General features: G+C 45.7%; 2 protein-coding genes across 2 annotated transcripts in view; both read left to right on the forward strand.

Annotated features, from left to right (window-relative positions):
* fxyd6 (FXYD domain containing ion transport regulator 6) overlaps positions 1-19,058 on the forward strand; it is a 234,223-nt gene that overhangs the window by 3,112 nt on the left and 212,053 nt on the right. Inside the window, exons 2-8 of the mRNA XM_067245738.1 lie at positions 1,078-1,131; positions 1,302-1,325; positions 1,945-1,977; positions 2,204-2,278; positions 2,376-2,412; positions 2,535-2,584; positions 3,112-4,022. Coding sequence (XP_067101839.1) covers positions 1,083-1,131; positions 1,302-1,325; positions 1,945-1,977; positions 2,204-2,278; positions 2,376-2,412; positions 2,535-2,584; positions 3,112-3,149 — 306 coding nt within the window. The 5' untranslated portion in view covers positions 1,078-1,082 and the 3' untranslated portion in view covers positions 3,150-4,022. The remainder of the gene's footprint in view (positions 1-1,077; positions 1,132-1,301; positions 1,326-1,944; positions 1,978-2,203; positions 2,279-2,375; positions 2,413-2,534; positions 2,585-3,111; positions 4,023-19,058) is intronic.
* Positions 7,628-19,058, forward strand: part of dscaml1 (Down syndrome cell adhesion molecule like 1) — a 27,228-nt gene continuing 15,797 nt past the window's right edge. Inside the window, 2 exon segments of the mRNA XM_067246583.1 lie at positions 7,628-7,661; positions 7,991-8,065. Coding sequence (XP_067102684.1) covers positions 7,628-7,661; positions 7,991-8,065 — 109 coding nt within the window.

Raw genomic sequence — 19,058 nt, forward strand, 5'->3', positions numbered from 1 at the left:
GGACAGAGGCAGAGACAGGGACAGAGACAGAGGCAGAGAGAGGGCCGCTCTAACAGGTGCAGACTGTTCCTGCGGGTGGATTTAAAGATATTGATCATGTGATTGATCTCTGTGTGTTCGCTGTGCTCCAGGGTGTAGTGCTGTGTCTGGGGCTCAGCCAGTCACTCAGCACTTTCACACTTTATATTAAGATGAGGTCAGAGACAGCCTTCATCTGGCCTCTACATTCAAGCCTTATTCTAGCCCCCCCCCCCCACCCCAAGACACACACACTCACTCCCCACACACCTGCCTAAATATAACATTGAGAATAGTGCATAGATTTGATGTTGGCCAGTCCCATCTATATTATCTAGTATTATTTTGGTTCACTAAGAGCTCAGTAAGTTTATCTCAGCAAGGTTGAAAGCCTGAAATTATATTGTTGTTGTCTACAAGGAACAGTCAAGGTTACTCCAAAAACCAAACCTGCTTGTATGCATTGTGGTGTATCTGCTTTCAGTGTGTTTACATAACTGGTTACATGACTTCCTCATTCTGTCTCTTTCAATAAGAAAAATTAGAAACCTGTGTGTGCTTTGTGTGTGTGCGCCACTGCTTCATCTAAGTAGGCCAGGTCCGTCATGTGAGCTGATTGGGATTTTCACCACAATCCCACACTCTAGAACACTGGAGGAGACAGTAACACTCTAGAACACTGGAGGAGACAGTAACACTCTAGAACACTGGAGGAGACAGTAACACTCTAGAACACTGGAGGAGACAGTAACACTCTAGAACACTGGAGGAGACAGTAACACTGTAGAACACTTGAGTAGACAGTAACACTCTAGAACACTGGAGGGGGAGATGGCAACAGTCCTACACTCTAGAACACACATGCATGTCTGGGTTCTTTAAGCCAAGGTGTGCCAAACAGATAGCTCTCACTAATACTGATGTCTGCCATTGTTTGTCTCTCCCTCTTTTTCCCCTCTCTCTCTCTCTCTCTCTCTCTCTCTCTCTCTCTCTCTCTCTCTCTCTCTCTCTCTCTCTCTCCCTCCCTCTCTCCTCCACTCCCTCTCTATATTTCTGCAGTTACCATGGAAACTATTCTGTTCTTCCTTTTTTCGCTCCTGGTTTGTGTGGCTGGTTAGTGCCCTCTCACATCAAACCCCACACAACCATGCACTCACACACCCCTCAGTGTATCCACCTCAACATTCCCCACAGTTAATTTAAGGAATGATATGTCTTTACTAGTTACATCTGTCTCTTTTTATCTCCTTCTGTATCCTCCTCCCACCCGGTCTCTCTCACAGCGGAGTCAGACCCCAATGTACAAGGTGAGTAGCCCACAACCATGCTAAGGGCATCTGGCAGGTTTCCCTTCAGTGGGACTAGCTGACGAGCAGACTGGATGAGCACAGATAGACACTGCAGACCTCCTCATGGGATTGACATCCAGGGATTATCAGTGTCAGAGGTGTTCAGGTGGCTGAGCAGTGAGGGAATCGGGCTAGTAATCCGAAGGTTGCCAGTTCGATTCCCGGTCATGCCAACTGACGTTGTGTCCTTGGGCAAGGCACTTCACCCTACTTGCCTCGGGGGAATGTCCCTGTACTTACTGTAAGTTGCTCTGGATAAGAGCGTCTGCTAAATGACTAAATGTAAATGTTCAGAGCAGTACCACCACAGCAGAGAATAACAGCGAGACAGGGATTAGACAGGGATTAGGTTCACCTGTCTTGTCTCTACCATCCACGAATCAGGTGAGGTCAGGTCAGGTATTGATGAAGTTGTATTGATACAGATTTTTTGTAATCACCTACTGACAGACATAGTCTACAGTACATCTCTTGATGTGATTCTGGTGAAGGTTTGCGTTACATATGGGCTTTGGTATCTAGTGTGTAGAGATACACCACGGCAGGGTTCTGATGGTCTTGGATTCTGTGTTTGTAGATAAGGAGAAAGAGCTGGATCCATTCACCTATGGTAAGTAGGTGTCACAGTAATTCAGGAGTCTGTTGGAATCCAGCCCATGAAGTACTCATCTGATTTCCTTTTCTCTTTCCTATTCTTCCTCTATATCTTTCTCCTCTTTCCATTTCTTTTTCTGGCTCACTCTCTCTTTTTCTTACTCTTCCCCTGTCATCTCTCTCGCATCACTGTCCTATTTTCTTTTTCTCCATCTCTCTCTCTCTTTCTTTCCCTACTCCAGACTATGAGAGCCTCAGGATTGGAGGACTGGTGTTTGCAGTGGTGCTCTTTGCGCTGGGCATCCTCCTCATTCTTAGTAAGTGTGTGTGTGTATGTGTTTGTGTGGTGTCCTTAAGTGGTTCAAAATAATATCTTGTTCATGATTGGTCGTTGATGATGTTTTCTATCTCCAGGTCGAAAATGTCGTTGCAGCATCAACCAGAAACCAAGGTAACGGAGGGACTCTTTCTGATCAGCTATCCTCAATGTTGTTGTGTGTTGTTTACTTCCTGTGGGTGGGGCTATGTTCTGCTCATGTGTGGTTACCATGACACCTGTGGGTTGTATTGCAGGGCCCCTGGGGATGAGGAGGCACAGGCTGAGAACCTGATCATCACTAAGGGTAAGAGGAACCCTCCTGAGAGAGATGGAGGTGGGGGAGGAGAGGAAGGAGAAGAGGGAGAGTTTAGGAGGGAAAAGAGAGAGAGAGAGGGAGAGAGAGAGAGAGAGAGAGAGAGAGAGAGAGAGAGAAAGAGGGGAGAAGAGGGAGAAAATGAAAATGAAACAGAGAGAGTTGGGAGAGGAATGAGAAAGAGATAGATAAAGAGGGACAGAGAAGGTGAGATGGGGTAGGAGGGAGAGACAGACTATGTGCGGGTGCTATCGAGGGTGTGCGTGTGTGTGTGTTTGTGTGTGATAAAGAGGGTTTCAAGCTGTGAGCGTAACAACACTTACTAACTGACACCACAGTAAGCAGTAACTTAAGACTCCCCCCTCCTTTGTCTCTCAACCACCCCTTTCTAATTCTCCTCCTTTCACCCCCTTCACCTCACCTCTACTCTCCTTCCCCTCTCCTGTCTTCTCCTCTCTGTCCTCCTCACTTCTCATCTTCGCTCCTCCCCCTTTTCTCTCCTCCTCTCCTCTCTACAGCCTCAGCCACCACAGAGACCCCCAAAGAGGAGAACTGAAGACTTCACCTTTGACCCCTGAACCCACCCCAACCCAACCCCTACCCCCTAAAAAAAACAACTGTTGGCTTTTGAATCACTACCTGCTTACAGTTTACCTACCTACCCACACTAACCACACCACACACATACACACCTGGCACACCACACATACACATACACACACATACACACCACATAACACACATTGAAAGATGGGCTACATGATGTAGGATACGATGGTGCTGATGGTGATGATGATGAATGTAACTACTGTAAAGGCAGGAGAGACAGACGGTGAAGGAGGAAGGAGGGATGGAGGAGAGGAGGGATAGAGGAGGAATGGAGAAACTGTGTACATACACCTCTAGTCTTGTTGTGTGCTCTGTGACTGTGCCAGTGTCCCAGTACTCCTGTCTGTACTCTGTTACCGTGCCTTTTTGCAACACTGTCTACAGCTTGTTGTCTTAGCCTACACCACCCTCTGCTGATTGTGTCAATATCCTAGTTCTCCAGAGAACCGCCAATGGTGTCAATGTTATTTGTATTTAGAATACCTTGTGTTTCTGTTGTCTTTCGGTTCTGGAGGTTAGCTGGTGTTTTGTTTGCAAGTTGTTGTTCTTGTTGTTGTCACAGTCAGTCTTGTAACTCTTCGTCTTTATATTGTTCCCACCTGCAGATCATTAAGCTGGTAAAAAGTAGACTTGCATATATATAAGTACACTTATTCTTAGTCTGCATACATAAACAGTAAATAAAGTATATATATTGAGTAATTATCTATATTATTTAGGACAATGTCGGTGGGGGTTATGAGTGTGTATGTGTTTTGGATGTTTGACTGTAGTATGTAAGAGATAGGGGTAGGAAGGTAAGGATTGTGTGTGTGTGTGTGTGTGTGTGTGTGTGTGTGTGTGTGTGTGTGTGTGTGTGTGTGAGATGGTGTTACACCTTATACATGACTATCAGAGGAAGGTGCCAGAGGTTTTGTGAGGTCATCCACCGTGCACTGCCAGGCCAGCTCCCATTGCCCTCTAAGGCAGACTGTGATTGGAGGATTCGCCATATACTAGTGCCACAAACCTGTGTTTGCTTATTATGTTCTTAAGGTTTAGGTACACTGTTGTGTAATAAATCCAATTTATTTACAGCCAATAGCATCGCACAGTTTAGCATGACTCAACAGTGTAGTTGATGGAAGAGTGTGTGTGTGTAAGCGTGTGCGTGCTCACAAGATTTGCAACTCACATGCTAATCGTAGCAGGGTCATGATAATGGGAGTGAACATATATATATATATATGAGGAGGTGTTTAGGACCTGGGGGATAGTACGCTTGGTGTTGCTCCCATCTTGTCGAGTCCACCTGTATTTACAGTGCAATGAAGACTCCTGAACAACTAGCTACTCTGGTCAACCAGTGCACAAGGCTGTTTTCTGTAGCTGAATTTTGTGCTTTTCACATTGTAAATAAAGTGTCCAACACCAGTTTTCTGTTGTGCTCGCTGTTTGTTCGCTTTGTGGGACTGACGGAAAATACAGAATTGATTCATCCGTCTTTGAAACACACAGAGAGAAAAAGAGACAGAAAATCTATTCTTCCCTCACTTTCAGTAGTGATCAAGGCCTATTGTCTTCCTTCATCCTGTCATCTTTGATAACCATGACCAGAGAGTATTAAAGTGTACTGGGAGAGTTTGTATACAGGTACAGCAACTTGACCTAGGAACAAACTGTCTGACAACATGTGTTGTCAACATGTGTTCTCTCCTGACACTACCTACCCACAAACACACACCGACACACACCACCCACACACACTGCATCACAGATAACTGGCTGAGTATCAGAACAGCATCCAGACCGTCAACACAGACACATAAGAATCAGAAAGCATCGCTCAAGAGGTTAGGATCCATCAGGAATCTTACAAATATACATGGATCAGCAGTGACCTCAGCAGTGACCTCAGCAGTGACCTCAGCAGTGACCTCAGCAGTGACCTCAGCAGTGACCTTGTAAGCCAGAATGTTTAAGCTCCTCCCTCACCAAGACCCCCAAATCCCCCCCACATTCCTGCCCACCACCCCGGGCCCCTGGAGCCCATCCTTATCCCCCATCCCCCGCCAACCCCAACCCTTCAACACCTGTCACCTTACTAAAGGACAGCCACAGGTCCTCCACCCCTCCTCCATCTACACGGTTACCCAATGTGGTGACCGGCAGGTCCAAGGCCCCAGGTGGGTGGACAATGTGGTGACCTGCAGGTCCAAGGCCCCAGGTGGGTGAGGAGATGGCTTCCTCAGGTACTGGTTAGCCTGTAACGTTCTCATCTGGGCCGCAGGTTCCAAAGGTTGCTCTTCTGTGTTCTTTATTGGTGCCGAAGGGTAGAGTTTATGGAGCTGTAAATATGTGGATGGATGGTTACTGATACATGGGAGAAGAGGGTGCGTGTGTGTGTCTGTGTGTGTGTGTCTATTTTCAGGTGTGTGTACGTGTGCGTGTTTGTGTGTGCGTGTATGTGTTTGTAGACGTGTGTGTATATTTTTAGGTGTGTGTATGTGGGCGTGCATTTGTGTGTTTGTAAATCGTGTGTGTTTGTGGGATGTGTGTGAGTGTGTGTGGGTCGGGGGGGTCTGGAGGCTGCACCTGGCTACTCACACACACGCACACACACTCACTCACACATACCAGAGCGGGTCCGACAGCAGCAAGAGGAGTACTCCGGAAAGCGCACCACAGGTGAGACACAACTACTGTCTTTAAGCTACGAAGAATACACACGGCCTCTCATCACATTAGATAGGGATTAACTCCTGTGTGTGCTGTGTACAAATGTCTGTGTACACTGTGCTGTGGTGTACTGTCTGTGCTGTGGTCTCGGTGCCGTGATAGTTGTCTATGGACTAGTGTCTGTGCTCTGGTGTCTGTGCCGGTGTCTGTGCTCTGCTGTGGTGTCTGTGCTGTGATAAGGGACTGTGCTGGTGTCTGTACTGTGGAGTCTGAGCTGTGTAGCAGTGTATATGCTGTGTAGAAGTGTGGGAAATACATCTCCTGTAGACGTGTTTGGTTTGTGGGAAACCGACTTCCAAGGTTGCATCGTCGAGCCCACTATCTGTTGCATTCAAATGATGCCCTCAGACTGGTAACACTGTAGACTCAGTAAGCATACATGCTGGCAAAGTGTTATCTTGGGGAATTTGTTGGCCCACATCCTCTTCCCTTGGGGCTCCTGGAGAGCTAGAGTCTGAGAGCTTCAGGTCATGTGCCTTGCTCAGGGCGCACTCTTAAGTAGACTCCGTTGACTTTTTTGTCCTACACATAGTCTAGAAACAGACAGACAGACAGACAGTTAGATAGATATAGGGGTTCTGTCTGTTACCTACAGGGTTCTTCTATTGTGACATATGGTTCCATAGGGCACCCTTGTAGTTCCATGCTGGTTTCAAGGTCAATGTTTATATCTGCTTTTCAGAGAATGAATGACCTCACCTTCTCACCTTCTGAGATCCTGTGCAGTCACCGGTGGAAAATGACCACCCAAAGACACATTACAAAACATGTATGGAGCCCTGAAGCCAGGCTGAGACACTTTAACCACATATTCTGTCACCCAGAAGGAAGTTAGCCATGCAAAATGGAGTTTCAGTCTCAAAATCCATTGAGTTAATGATTAAATTCTGCCGATTCAAATGAAAAGAGCAGAGGGCGCTGTGACTCTCTGGTGGTATAGAGAGATAAAGAGACACACACACAAAGAGAGAGATAGAGAGAGAGAGATAGAAAGAGTGAGAGAGAGATATAGAAAGAGTGAGAGAGCTGCACAACACAAATCTGAGGAATGCAATCCTACTAGACATGTTTGCTACTGTGTGACTGGTTGAGTGTGTGAGCTGATTGACCAGTCAAACACGGATTGTCTCAGATAGATCATTCCCTGCTTCAGATCATTGACGCACAGATAAGATCTTGTCATGGGATTGCCTCATTCTTCCTTCTCTGTCCTCTCCAACAGAGGCACTGAGATCAAGACTGAACCGATTGTAGAGCAGGTGAGTGGCACAGCTGAATCAGTGCATTGATGGCTGGGGGATTGAGATGGGTGTTTTTGGGTAGCGGTAGATGGCTGCTGTGACTAAACTGTGTGAGTTACAGTTGAGCTGGTTCAAAGCAACAATGTGTTTGCACCTGATGGTCAGTAGGCAATAGTGCATGTTGTTACATGCTATTTGTGGGTGTGTTTTGTGTGTGTGGGTGTGTGTGTATGCTTCTGTATGTGTGTGTATAAGTGTAGGAGTGTGTGTGGTGTGTGTGCGTGCGTGTATATGTGTATGAATATGTGTGTGTGTGTGTGTATGTGTGTGTATGTATCTGTATGAGTGTGTGTATCTGTGTGTTTTATGTGTCATAAAGAGACTTATTGTGAAGTAATAATGATGATGACAGTTATGATGTTTGTTGTTGCTGACTAGGTTCTCATTCCTCTTTTCAGCTCCTAAGATGGACAAGGACTTTGACGCAGACTTTGTCTATGGTGAGAGACCCATGCACACTGACAGGCAGTACATTCTCACGTACCTAACTACATTACTGTCTGAGCAACACAGCCATCAGTGAGACAAGCACAGATAGAGATAGACAATGAAACTGCAAGTGAGTGAGAGAGAGAAAAAAAGGGAGAGGGGAAGTGGAGAAAGAGAGAGAGAGATAGAGAGAGAGAGAGAGAGAGAGAGAGAGAGAGAGAGAGCGAGCGACAAAGACAGAAAGGGAGAGAGACCAAAGGTGAAAGAGAAAGTTAGAAAGAGCTAGGAGGTAGAGTGGTTGCCATGGGAGACAGTGTGTTGAGTGTGTCCTGTGTTTTAGACTACTACACCCTGAGGGTCGGTGGTTTGACCTTCGCTGGGGTCATCGTGTTCCTCTCAGTTATCCTTCTGGCCGGTGAGGTTTTGGCAATACTGAAAGTGTGTCTGTGTGTGAGAGAGAGTGTGTAAGCATTCTGAATGTGTGAGTATTCACACCCATGTTTTAGTGTACCTGTGTATGTGTGCAGAGCCGGCCCAAGGCACAAGCGAACTATGAGGCTGCTTAGGGCCCCCGTGGCCACTAGAGGGCCCCCAAGAGCACATTAAATTACAGCTTAATTAAAAAATTATATCATACAGCGTCACCGAGGGGCCCCCAAATAAATTCTTCTTAAGGCCCCATTAAGGCTTGGGCTGGCCCTGTGTGTGTGTGTTTGTGTGTGTGTCTGTACATGTGTGTATATTTAGCACCACTATAGTATGTATTTGACATGACAAATTAAAGCATGGTGTGAGTAGCAAAAAAGTGTTGATAAAAACATCACTGATCACTGACCGTCCTCTTCTTCTCTCAGGAAACAAGATCCGCCGGTGTGGGAAACCCAAGGTGAGGCTACTGCTCCAGTGCCAATAGAACAGTGGAGTTGCATGAACAGAGACAGACATAGGCCTACAGATCTTTTAAATGAGGACAATTACAATTCAGGGCTAACTCTAGAAGGGCTAACTCTGGATTTAATAGATTGTTTGTTGTAGGACAATAAATTTAACAATATTCACTGAATAATGTTGACTGATGTTACAGAATGAGAATCATGTTCCCAAGAAGACTATCTGTTACTGTGGCCATAAATTTTGAATGATATATAATGACAACATTTTCTCTGGATTTGGAAAACTTGTTTATATGTGTTTCCTTCTGTTCAAATGTGTGTGTGTGTGTGTGCTCTGTGCATTGCAGAAAAGAAACGTTGATGAGGAGAACTGAGCAGCAACAGCCAGACTGGCCTAACATCAGAGTTCAGATGTTGTTGTTACAGCACGTGTGTTAACCTTAAGGCATTCCCTTTGTATTAATAAAGACCTGTCGAACCGTGTGTGTGTGTGTTTTTGTGTGTGTGTTTGGGTGTTTGTTTGTGTGTGTGTGTGTGTCCTGTGTCGGTTTGGTTGTAAATATCTATGAGTGTTGAATACATACGTCTGTAAAGTTATTGTATTTGGGTATTTAACTTAAACAACAAAGCAAACTAGAAGTTTTATGCAGGCCTAGTTTTATTTAATCAGTTCAAATCAAATTATATTTTTTGAGGGCAATTTTTACATGCAATGTTAGAGAGAGCTTCAAAAATAAATATTCTAAATTAGCAAATGGATGGTGAAACAGATGTCCAGAGTTCAAAATCAGTAGAGCCTCCGCATTGGCAGTCTGTCATGGGCCTATCTGTGAATGCAGTCTGTGATATCGACACTAGGGGTCAGCACCAGACCAACGTCAAACCACTGTAGTCCAGAAGCAAGGGCATCTGTTAGACCTGTTAAAAACGTCACCGATTCCGCGCTTACTTGAGTGGTACTTATGTTTCGCTGACTCATATCTTCTCCTCCTTTCATCGTAGTTTTGTTTTAGTAGGTCACCCCACTGGTTGCACACATGTAAACTTATGCGACGCGAGTCATAAGAAGTTTTGCAGTAAATAAAACGCTACGCAGTTTTACTGTAAAAACGACACAACAAAACCGGCGAGATCAGAAGTTTGGAGACAATCGGAGTGTGTTCTGTTTCCAGAGAAAGGTAGGGTGAGAGAAGACTGTTAATATCGTGAGACGGAGATGACAAAGCTCATTAATCACCCCGCCACCGGGCTGCGCATGACTAATTATCCTCGAGTAAATAAGTCGTTACGTCAAGAGACAGGAGCTGTCAATGTCAACCAGGAAATGTCTCTCTCTCTCCCCCACTCTCTCTCTCTTTCTCTCCATAATCCCCTTTGGATTGTAGAGTAATCTGAAAAGGTTTCATTATTCTAACGTCCTTGGTGAAAAATTACGAAATTGGGATCTCAGCCCAGCCCAGCCTGTCACAGTCTAGCCTCACTGGCCGAGCCTAGCCCATCAGTTTTTGCCTATCACAGCTCAGTCTAGCCTAGCCTAGCCTATTATATCCCAGCAAAACCACCTGCTTTGTCATGCATGAGAGCTTCACTAGGATAGCAGGTAAAGCTGTCAATCAAGTGGCTCTGATACGATCAGAGAGGCAGGTGCTTGTGTGTGCACTATAGAGGTAGACTGGCGTGAGGGGGGTCGTTAGTAACACTCACTCACAGATAAGAAAGGCAACTAACTGTGTGTGTGTGTGTGTGTGTGTGTGTGTGTGTGTGTGTGTGTGTGTGTGTGTGTGTTGATGAGTGAGCAGGAACATGAGAGGACACGTTCAGCTTTGCTGAAAGCACACTTTCCATCTTGACCCCTCTGTGCTCTGATCTATATCACTTTCCCACACCTCTCTCTCTCACACATACATAGACATGCAAACACACACTGGAAAAACAGTAAATAAGGAACCCTATTGCCTTTGCGATTAAACCTTCACAGCCTGAAGCTCTCAACTGACAAACGTGCACACACATACACACACAAACGCACACACATCAGAATCAGAAAGGGCTTTTAATCGCCATGAAAGATTGCACAGACAAGGACACACACACAGACATATACATATACACACACACACACACACACAAACAAACACATATGATCTCAAACAAGCCCTGAGTTTCTGTTTGATTTGGCAGCCATGTTGGATCTAGTTACGTTGCGTTTCTCCTTGGTGTGGCAGCCATGTTGGATCTGTATCTCTTTCGGTGTGATAACGTTCCGTTTCCATGACGCTCGCAGAGCTGATAATAATTTGCAACATTTGTCATTCCTCTCTTTTCTACTTCCTTTCCCCACTCGTCATCTCTCTCTCCTCCTCCCTTCTCCTCCGTCTGCAGTCCTATGCAGATCCTGTCGTTTCCACACGTAGGGAGGCAGGGAGAATGGGAAATGGAGTGAGGGAAGCAAACCAGGAAAGAGAGAGAGGAAGGAGAGAAGGAAAGAGAGAGATGGTAAGAAGAGAAGGCTATAGGGAAATAAGGAAGGGCAAAAGGAGAGAGGGGAATTAGGGAAAGGTAGCATAGTAAAAAGCGAAGCAAGAAAGACTTTGCTTTATGTGTAGCCTGGCCACAGTGGCGTGGGACATCTATGCTCTGAGAAAGGAGTAATAAGCAAGGTGCACCCCCCCTCCTCCTCTCTCCTCCCCCCATCTTCTCGTTATCCTCTCTAGCCCATTTGAATAAATTATCACCCCCTGACATCTCGCTTCTGCACGCCTCTGTTCTCTCTCTCACAGACACACACACACACACAAACACACACCAGTAAAAGATTTGCCTAGCCCAGTGGAGGCCCTGCCTGAAGCTAGCTATGCTTAACAGGCCCTTACCTTCAAATGTTGTGACAGCCCCTAGCTCTGACCTTGCAGCACAAGTTGTGTCTGTGTGTGTACTAATACCAGATACATTAGCGCTAATATAATCCTAGTATGTAGTCCTGGCCCGAGGGGCTCACTGATTGTCATAGTAATAACGTTCACATTTACTCACCCCCATCTCTTTCTCTTTCTGTCCCTATCCTTTCTGTCCCTCCCTCCATTCACTCACTCCCATCTCTCACTCTTTCTTACTCCCTTCTCTCACAACTTCACTCTATCTGTCTGCCACCCTGTTTCCCTCCCTAGCTCCCTCTCACCTTTTCTCTCTCTCCCCCTAGGCTGTGTCTGTCAGAAGAGGATAATGTAGATGAGTCATGTGCTGTGTAGTGGATGGATGTTTCCCTGACTCCTCTCCCTTCCCTTCCTCTCCCCTCCTATCATCCCCTTTCTTCTCCTCTCCTCCTCCCTTCCTCTCTGCTCCAGCCTCTCCTCTCTTCTCCTCTCCCATTCTCTCCTCCCTTTCTCCCCTCCTCCTCTCATCCTCTCCTCCCTTCCTTATCTCTCCCCTCTCTCCTCTAACTACCTCACCTCTCCCCCCCTCTCCCCTCCTGTCCTCCCTTCCTCTCCTCTCTTCTCCTCCTTTCCTCTCTTTTCCTCTCCTTACCTCCCCTCTCCCCTCTCCTCCTCTCCTCTCCTGCTGGTCATTTGCCTGTCTTGTCAGATGTTGTGTGTATCTTAGGGTGAGTTACAGTCCAACCAGTCTGCCGCTGTCAGAACAGGTCACATCACTCCTGACGGGCTGGGGCAGGACCGGTATCATCGTCATGGCAACAGAGCTGGTATGTCACTCACAGGCCCAGCTGCAGGGTGCCTACAGTATTGAGCAGGAGAGATGTACTGTACGACGCTGGAACTGTGCTGACTCTGCACTCTACTGTGATGATCGCTAGAATTCTAGAAAAACTTAGTTTAGTTCTAGAACTGTCGGTGTGACAAGCAGTAAAGGCTGTCTCTACTGCTGGCGTGAATGAGAGTGGAGAGGTAGAATGAGGATGATAGAGAAGAGAGAGAGAGAGCGGGTAGGGAGAAGGAAGAGAAAGAGAGCGAGCAGATGAAAGGTAGAGAAAGGAGAGAGAGAGAGAAATTAAATGGTGACAGACAGAGGGGTGGATAGTGAGGCGAGGGGAAGAAAGGAGAGAGAAAAAGAGGAGAGACTCCAAAAAGAAAAGGAAGAGGCAGGAGATGAAGATAGAGGACAAATAAAGAGAAGCCACACAGAAATAGTTTTGGTGGATAAGACAGAGACAGCCAAACCAGAGCCATACCTGTCCTGTGGGACATACATTCTCCTTAAACTCATGGGATTTTAGGTCGTTTAGATAGGTTGGAATGACAGTAGTTGTTGTACAGGACTGTCCTAGCCGCAGACCACCACACTGAAAATAGACTGAGGCCTCACTGAGACCAACAATAGCGACGCAGATAGAGACACGCGCCTCTAGTGTCATCCCCTCGTCTGTCTGCCACGCAACGCTGCCGATGGCTACCGCTCCATCCGGGATTATTCAGAGTCTTTGAATTGTGACTGCGTGAGCGCGTGTGCCTGCGTGTGTGTGTGCCTGTTTGTGTGTGTGTGTGTTCTGTGAGAGGGGGCGTAAAAGATTGTGGTTGCGCACGTTCTCTAAGGACGCACTGAGCCGTGTGTGGCATCTCGTCTGTGCCAGAGAGAGAGAGGGGGAAGGGGGAGGGGGTGGTGGAGGGGGGTGGAAGAGACCGCATAGAGATACACTTTGTCTTTGACAGAAGAGATACAGGATTGTATTTAAACATTTTAAATCGATATCTGACCGCCCAAGGAAAAAAGTTAATTGCACAAGATGTATAGCCATGTTAAATGGCTACATTTACGCAAAAGCAAATCTACAGTTTAGACTGCTTCTTATGCAAACTATTCCTCTGGATATGTGAGATACTGCTCTCGTCTTAATATGTGAGATACCGCTCTGGCCTTAAAAGAATGTGCCCGGAACGCTGGTCCACAGGTGCGCGCGACCACCGCTGAGAAGCAACTAACCGACACCTGCTGCCTTCCATCACTTTCAACGACCCCTCCCACTGACGCCTCAGTTTTAGACCCATTAAAAGAAAGAAAGAGAAAAAAATGAAAACCCTACACCCCCGCAAACTCACATACCCCTCGAACCAAGTCTACTAAACTCTTCTCCTCCCGTGGCCCGTGCGCCCCTCTGGACCGCGTGCTTCTCCTCTGGTACACTTGCACACCTCTCCCGTCTCCGCGCGTCATTAGAATAGAAGGGGAGGGGCCCCGGCTGATGTTTGGATGACGGTTCTGGTTAGGGGAGGGTACGGGAGGCGGGACTAGCACCGTGCCCGTTGCTCTGCGCTGGAGAGTGAGGGACAAGGGCTGGAGAGATCGCCGCGCAGCGCCGTCACCGTCACTCCAGCACGGAGCTTCGTCTGGCCGAACGCTGCTGCGCCGCCGCCGTACTTCCCCCTGGACAGCACTACCTTCCCGAAGAATCAAACTGCTCTTTATGGCATGTGGCGGGTAACTCTGCTCCTCCTGTATGCTGTAAATAAAGGTACGTGGATACACTTGATCTTATCTCTCTCTTTCCGTGTGCCATGTTGGAGTTGGAGGGGGTTCTGTACGTGTTCCAAATTCTATTAAGGAGGGAGAAATTAAGTGGTCAAATATCAGAACTCTGAAATATATAAATATATGGGCTATATATAAAAATTGTAAAGCCTGAAAAGCTAAAATAGTAACTTTCTAGCAGATAAAATGCGTGTTCTGTATCCTGTGCCAGTCTCCATTTTACCCAGAGGCAATTAGCGAGGTTCCCATTCAGCCATGTCTTTCAGCGCAGATGCCTTGATAAGACGCTTCAAAAACATGAATACGATCAGTTTTAATGAATATCGAGGTGATTTGGAAAGAAGGAGAGAGGAGTTATTTTTTCGTCCGCATCTATCTGTACTGGCACTTGTCTATGACAGTTAGGATAGGGGAAATAACACGATTTGCATTCTCATTATGAATACGTCGAGGTGTGATGAATATGGAAACGCGACAATAGCGGGGGGGTTGGGGTGAAGGGAGATTGTTATCTGCAGAGGGATGGTTTACTCCACAGAAGGCGCACATAAAGGATGTGTTAACTCGAGAAAGTAGCCTTCAGACGGACGGTCGAGTGTAAAATGTGTTGGCTGACTTTGACCTGTCCCACGACAGAAGGTGTTAGTGTGTGTTTATGTGCGTGCGCGTGTGTGGTTTAGATCTTTTGTGATAGCGCTTTATTTGACGCACAAAATCCGCTTGTTACATCCCTGAGGTTGATTAGTTGTGTGTGCAAGTGTGTGTGAGTGTGTGTGTGTGTGTGTGTGTGTGTCGAGTGTTAGTGTGTGATTGTAGTACGTCTGTGTGGGGGTGTTAGTTTCTAGTTGTGTGTGTTTGTGTGTGTTTGTGTGTGTGTGTCACAAGGGTCAATACATTTTATAGAAACTGTGAGCTGATTTTCTAGAACAACAAGCTGAAGTAAATCGTCGTGTAGTTGAAGCAGCAGCGTGATCGTCTGCAGACTCCGGTCTTATTATCGCTGGTGCAATTATTTCGCCACCATTTTCTGTGGCACCAGATTCTACATACTGATTGGGTTTTGCCATGAAAAAAACAACACCACTGCAGATCTAGACGATGACGAGCTTCCCTCTCTATTTTACCGTTCAAAAAAGATAACTGTTTTAGTTTATTCAACTTGGATGACATCAAACTGTCCGATTTCTCCTATAACTGGCCCAAAATTGATCAATGTTACTTTACATTTCGACAAATATCCGTGAACCAGACTGTGCTCTGTAAAACACAAGTCTTTAAAGCAACACTGTTCTTCCTTATCAATGTTGTTAGGAGAGCAATCACCTTTGACATAGAATATTCTAATTCACGGTGGGCCTACATCCCGGTCAGAGCTCTCAGGTCCCCGGTCTCTGTGCCGCCGGTCCGGGTGCTTGGTGCTCCTGTCTCTCTGCCGCCATCGACGCTGACTTTTGTGCTGTTTTTGATATTTGTAAGTGGATAACAGGTTCTGTTTCAATTATGCACACTGCACATCGGCTTGTCCCGTGACTGAACAAGATGTACTGTGTGAGCGTGCGTGTTTGTGTGTTGATGGAGACGGAGAGAGAGAGAGAGAGAGAGAGAGAGAGAGAGAGGGGGGGGGGGGGGGGTGCAGCCAGGCAGTGGGGCGGGAAAAAAGCTGGAGATAGGGAAGAGATGTAGATAACGCCGAGGAAAACAAAACTTCAATTTGTCCATCATTTTTCTTCTTTTTTTTTTTTTTTTTCGTTTATTTGACATGAAGAATCAGTGGTGTATTTATTGACGTTTCGATTTGCGGTGTCTGTATTTGAATGACGGTTCCAAATAACCAATTTTCCTAATAGAAAAATTGCAAGCCAATTATCATACATGCATATAAATTAGGACTGCGCATTTTCCCTGCCTCGGCCGCGCCTCAACACCGTATCTCACTTTCAAATGATCTAACTAACCAGTGTGTTTGTGTTGGTTAAAAGTGTCCCTTATACGTTTTACTTCAATTAAGCCCAGACATCCTGACATTTAGTAAAATATCTCGTTTGCCGTTGATTTGTGGGAGTAGGCTGGACGGACATTTTGGACAGATATTTTAAAGCTATTAGTTTGGGTGTGTGTCTCATGGTCATACAGAGCACCTGCACCCCAAGGATGGGGAGGGGGGATTTTAGGGATGGAGGGAAGGGTATACTCATTCTTCTTTGTCATGATCTAGAGAGGCAAGTCATTTTATGGAGATGTGACAAGACAAAACTCATCTGCGGAGGCCTCAGGTGTTGGGCCCATGCATGTGACAGGAATCTAATTACAATGTCATATAAATTATGACTATTTTCACTCATTTGTTGACAGAAATGTTGATAATAAAAACATTACGTTTTAATAAATTCACTGAATGCAGATGGAATTACCTTTATTTTTATTTCATGTATTTTGGAGGGAGGGTTTCCGTAATTATTTGATCAATCCTTAATGACGACTGATTCTGGTTGTATCCTGTCAAGGACAGTATCACAAAATATTTAGTGAACCACGATCAAATTATTAACATGTAGGCTATTTGATTTACAGATAAATACATATGTGGGCTGCGCTGCTGTTTAAAGTTGCATCAAGTTGCTTTATTTTTTAAGCCGTCTGTATTTTTACATAGGCCTATGAATGCAGCAAATGTCATGTGTGTCTGTATGATTTGATACAAATAATAATTTTAAGGGTTGGCAGTGGTTATTTTAGAATTATGAAGGAGGTCTTAAATGGATGTAACCAGCATGCTACCTAAATTAGGACGTGCTTGTGATGACATTGCAGCACTCAAAGACTTTACATTTTAATCAGCTTTTAGGCGGCTTTTACATAAATTGCATTGTTCCTTCTCTTATATGGTCATTCATCTTGTAAGTCTAATAATTAAAACATGTTTTCCTTCGGCTACTGTTGTGCAATTGCAAGTCATATCGAAGCCCCCAAAATAAAAAAAAGCTACCTTGTGTTTTCATCGGTCTGAGAATTAGGCACGTGATTTTGGAGAGCAATTATGCAGGTTGAGAGATGAAACCAGTCGCCCGATTTCTCTGCCGTGTGAGTCAAATCGAGATTATGACTGGTTGGTGAATTAATGCAGGATTCGGCCTGTGTGTCACAACTTTGTTAGTGTTAGGACCATGTCTTGTGGGTGGCGTTCCACGCTGAGCCATTGTGTGTTTTTACTCACCTACATTTTTTTTGTCGAGCAATAACTTTATAGGTGAATGGACCCCCCCTCTCCTCCCTTCCCCACCACAACCACAACTACAACCACAACCACAACCACACACACCCACACACACACACACGCACACACACACACACACACACACACACACACACACACACACACACACACACACACAGTGCGCTCTATAGATGAAGTGAGTTGTCTCCTCAGTAATGGCTAGTTGTCCACTGTAATGACATTACAAGCAAGCATTGTGTGTTTTGTTGTAGTTACGCACAGACTTTCAAGGCAGTAATTAAGGACATTGTAGTGCTTGCATTGTTCTCTCTCTCTCTCTCTCTCTCTCTCTCTCCTCTCTCTCTCTCTCTCTCTCTCTCTCTCTCTCTCTCTCTCTCTCTCTCTCTCTCTCTCTCTCTCCTCTCTCTCTTCTTTCTGCCACTGTGTGACAGACATGCTATTCGATCTCTTATAAACAGTTCCCAAGTGCCCATATATCCACCCTTACACGCCTTCCTAACGGTTAACCTGTCATTTTTCTCAAAGCCACAGTCACACTAATGCCTACGTGTCACTCGTGTTAACTCGCATCCCCCCGTTGCGCTCCGGAGAGTATGGCTCTTTTATCCACTCTTTTGGGGGCGGAAGAGTGACGGGTGAAGTGGCGACAATTCTCCGCAAGCGTTCGTGATGCATAACTTTGAGATGTCGTACACGTCAGACCAAGAGCACGGTAAACCGGTAATGGTACCTTCACCTTCATCAAACTAGTGCCCATCTCATCTCCACTGCGACCGTATCACATTCCACACATAGGCTAAAGCATTTGTGTTATTAATGTCGCGCTGACTCACCAAACATTCCCACAACTGTTGCGCGAGTCCACGTAGCCTTTCTATCCAACACCGTTATTTGCAATAAGTAGTAACGGATAGACCGGGCAGCAGACGAGCCTTCGATCGTGGGAAGCTGTCAAGAACCAGAAAGGCCACCAGTAGAAGAACACGCTTTTCTAAACGCTGTAAGCCAGGGAACACAGTTACTCACTGTTGGTGACGAACGAGAGAAGGTGGGTCACGGATGGGTAATATAAAATACAAATACATTGATCAAAAGTCCCACCTTCCCTCTGTTTCGCTCTATCACCTCTGATTTAATCTTTAACAGGTTCTGTTTCAAAACCTGACGCAGCTGACTTAGAAGAGAAATGTAATTCATCAAATGTTGAAATGGCTCCCTAATATTCACTGACACTGCAGAAATAATGATAGGGGACGTTTCTCTCATTCTCTCTCTTTCTATATCTTTTTCACCATCTCTGTCCTGGGTTTGTGAAAATATCACAATGTCATCACCACTAAGTAGCTACAGTATGTTTTGGGAACTCATGTAAAGGCCCCAGACATAACTCTGTTGACATCCATAAGACCCCACACAGACGGTTCTATTTGTGGAACCCTTTTTTCAGACAATCATCTTAACATCACCATGCTGTCCTATATCTGCCTCCATGTGTATTGTAATGAAGGCAAATTCATGCAGGTGTAGCTATTCTTCAGGCGTGGATATATATCTGTCTTGTCCTTGTAGAAGTACATGTGTATCCCATTGTGTGTGTGTGTTCAGTGTGTTAGTTGTTGTGAGCTCTATGGATTTATATGTTTGTGTGTGTGTGTTTGTGCGTGTATTCAGGTGACAGTATGAATTTTTTAGATGTGCATTAGCACATGTGTGTGTGTGTGTGTGTCTGAAAGATTTTACATAAGACACAGAAAGCTGCATAATGCATAGCTGCCTCACCATAGGCAATATCCCTGCCT

Source organism: Osmerus mordax, chromosome 11, assembly GCF_038355195.1.
Source record: "Osmerus mordax isolate fOsmMor3 chromosome 11, fOsmMor3.pri, whole genome shotgun sequence".
NCBI lineage: Eukaryota > Metazoa > Chordata > Actinopteri > Osmeriformes > Osmeridae > Osmerus > Osmerus mordax.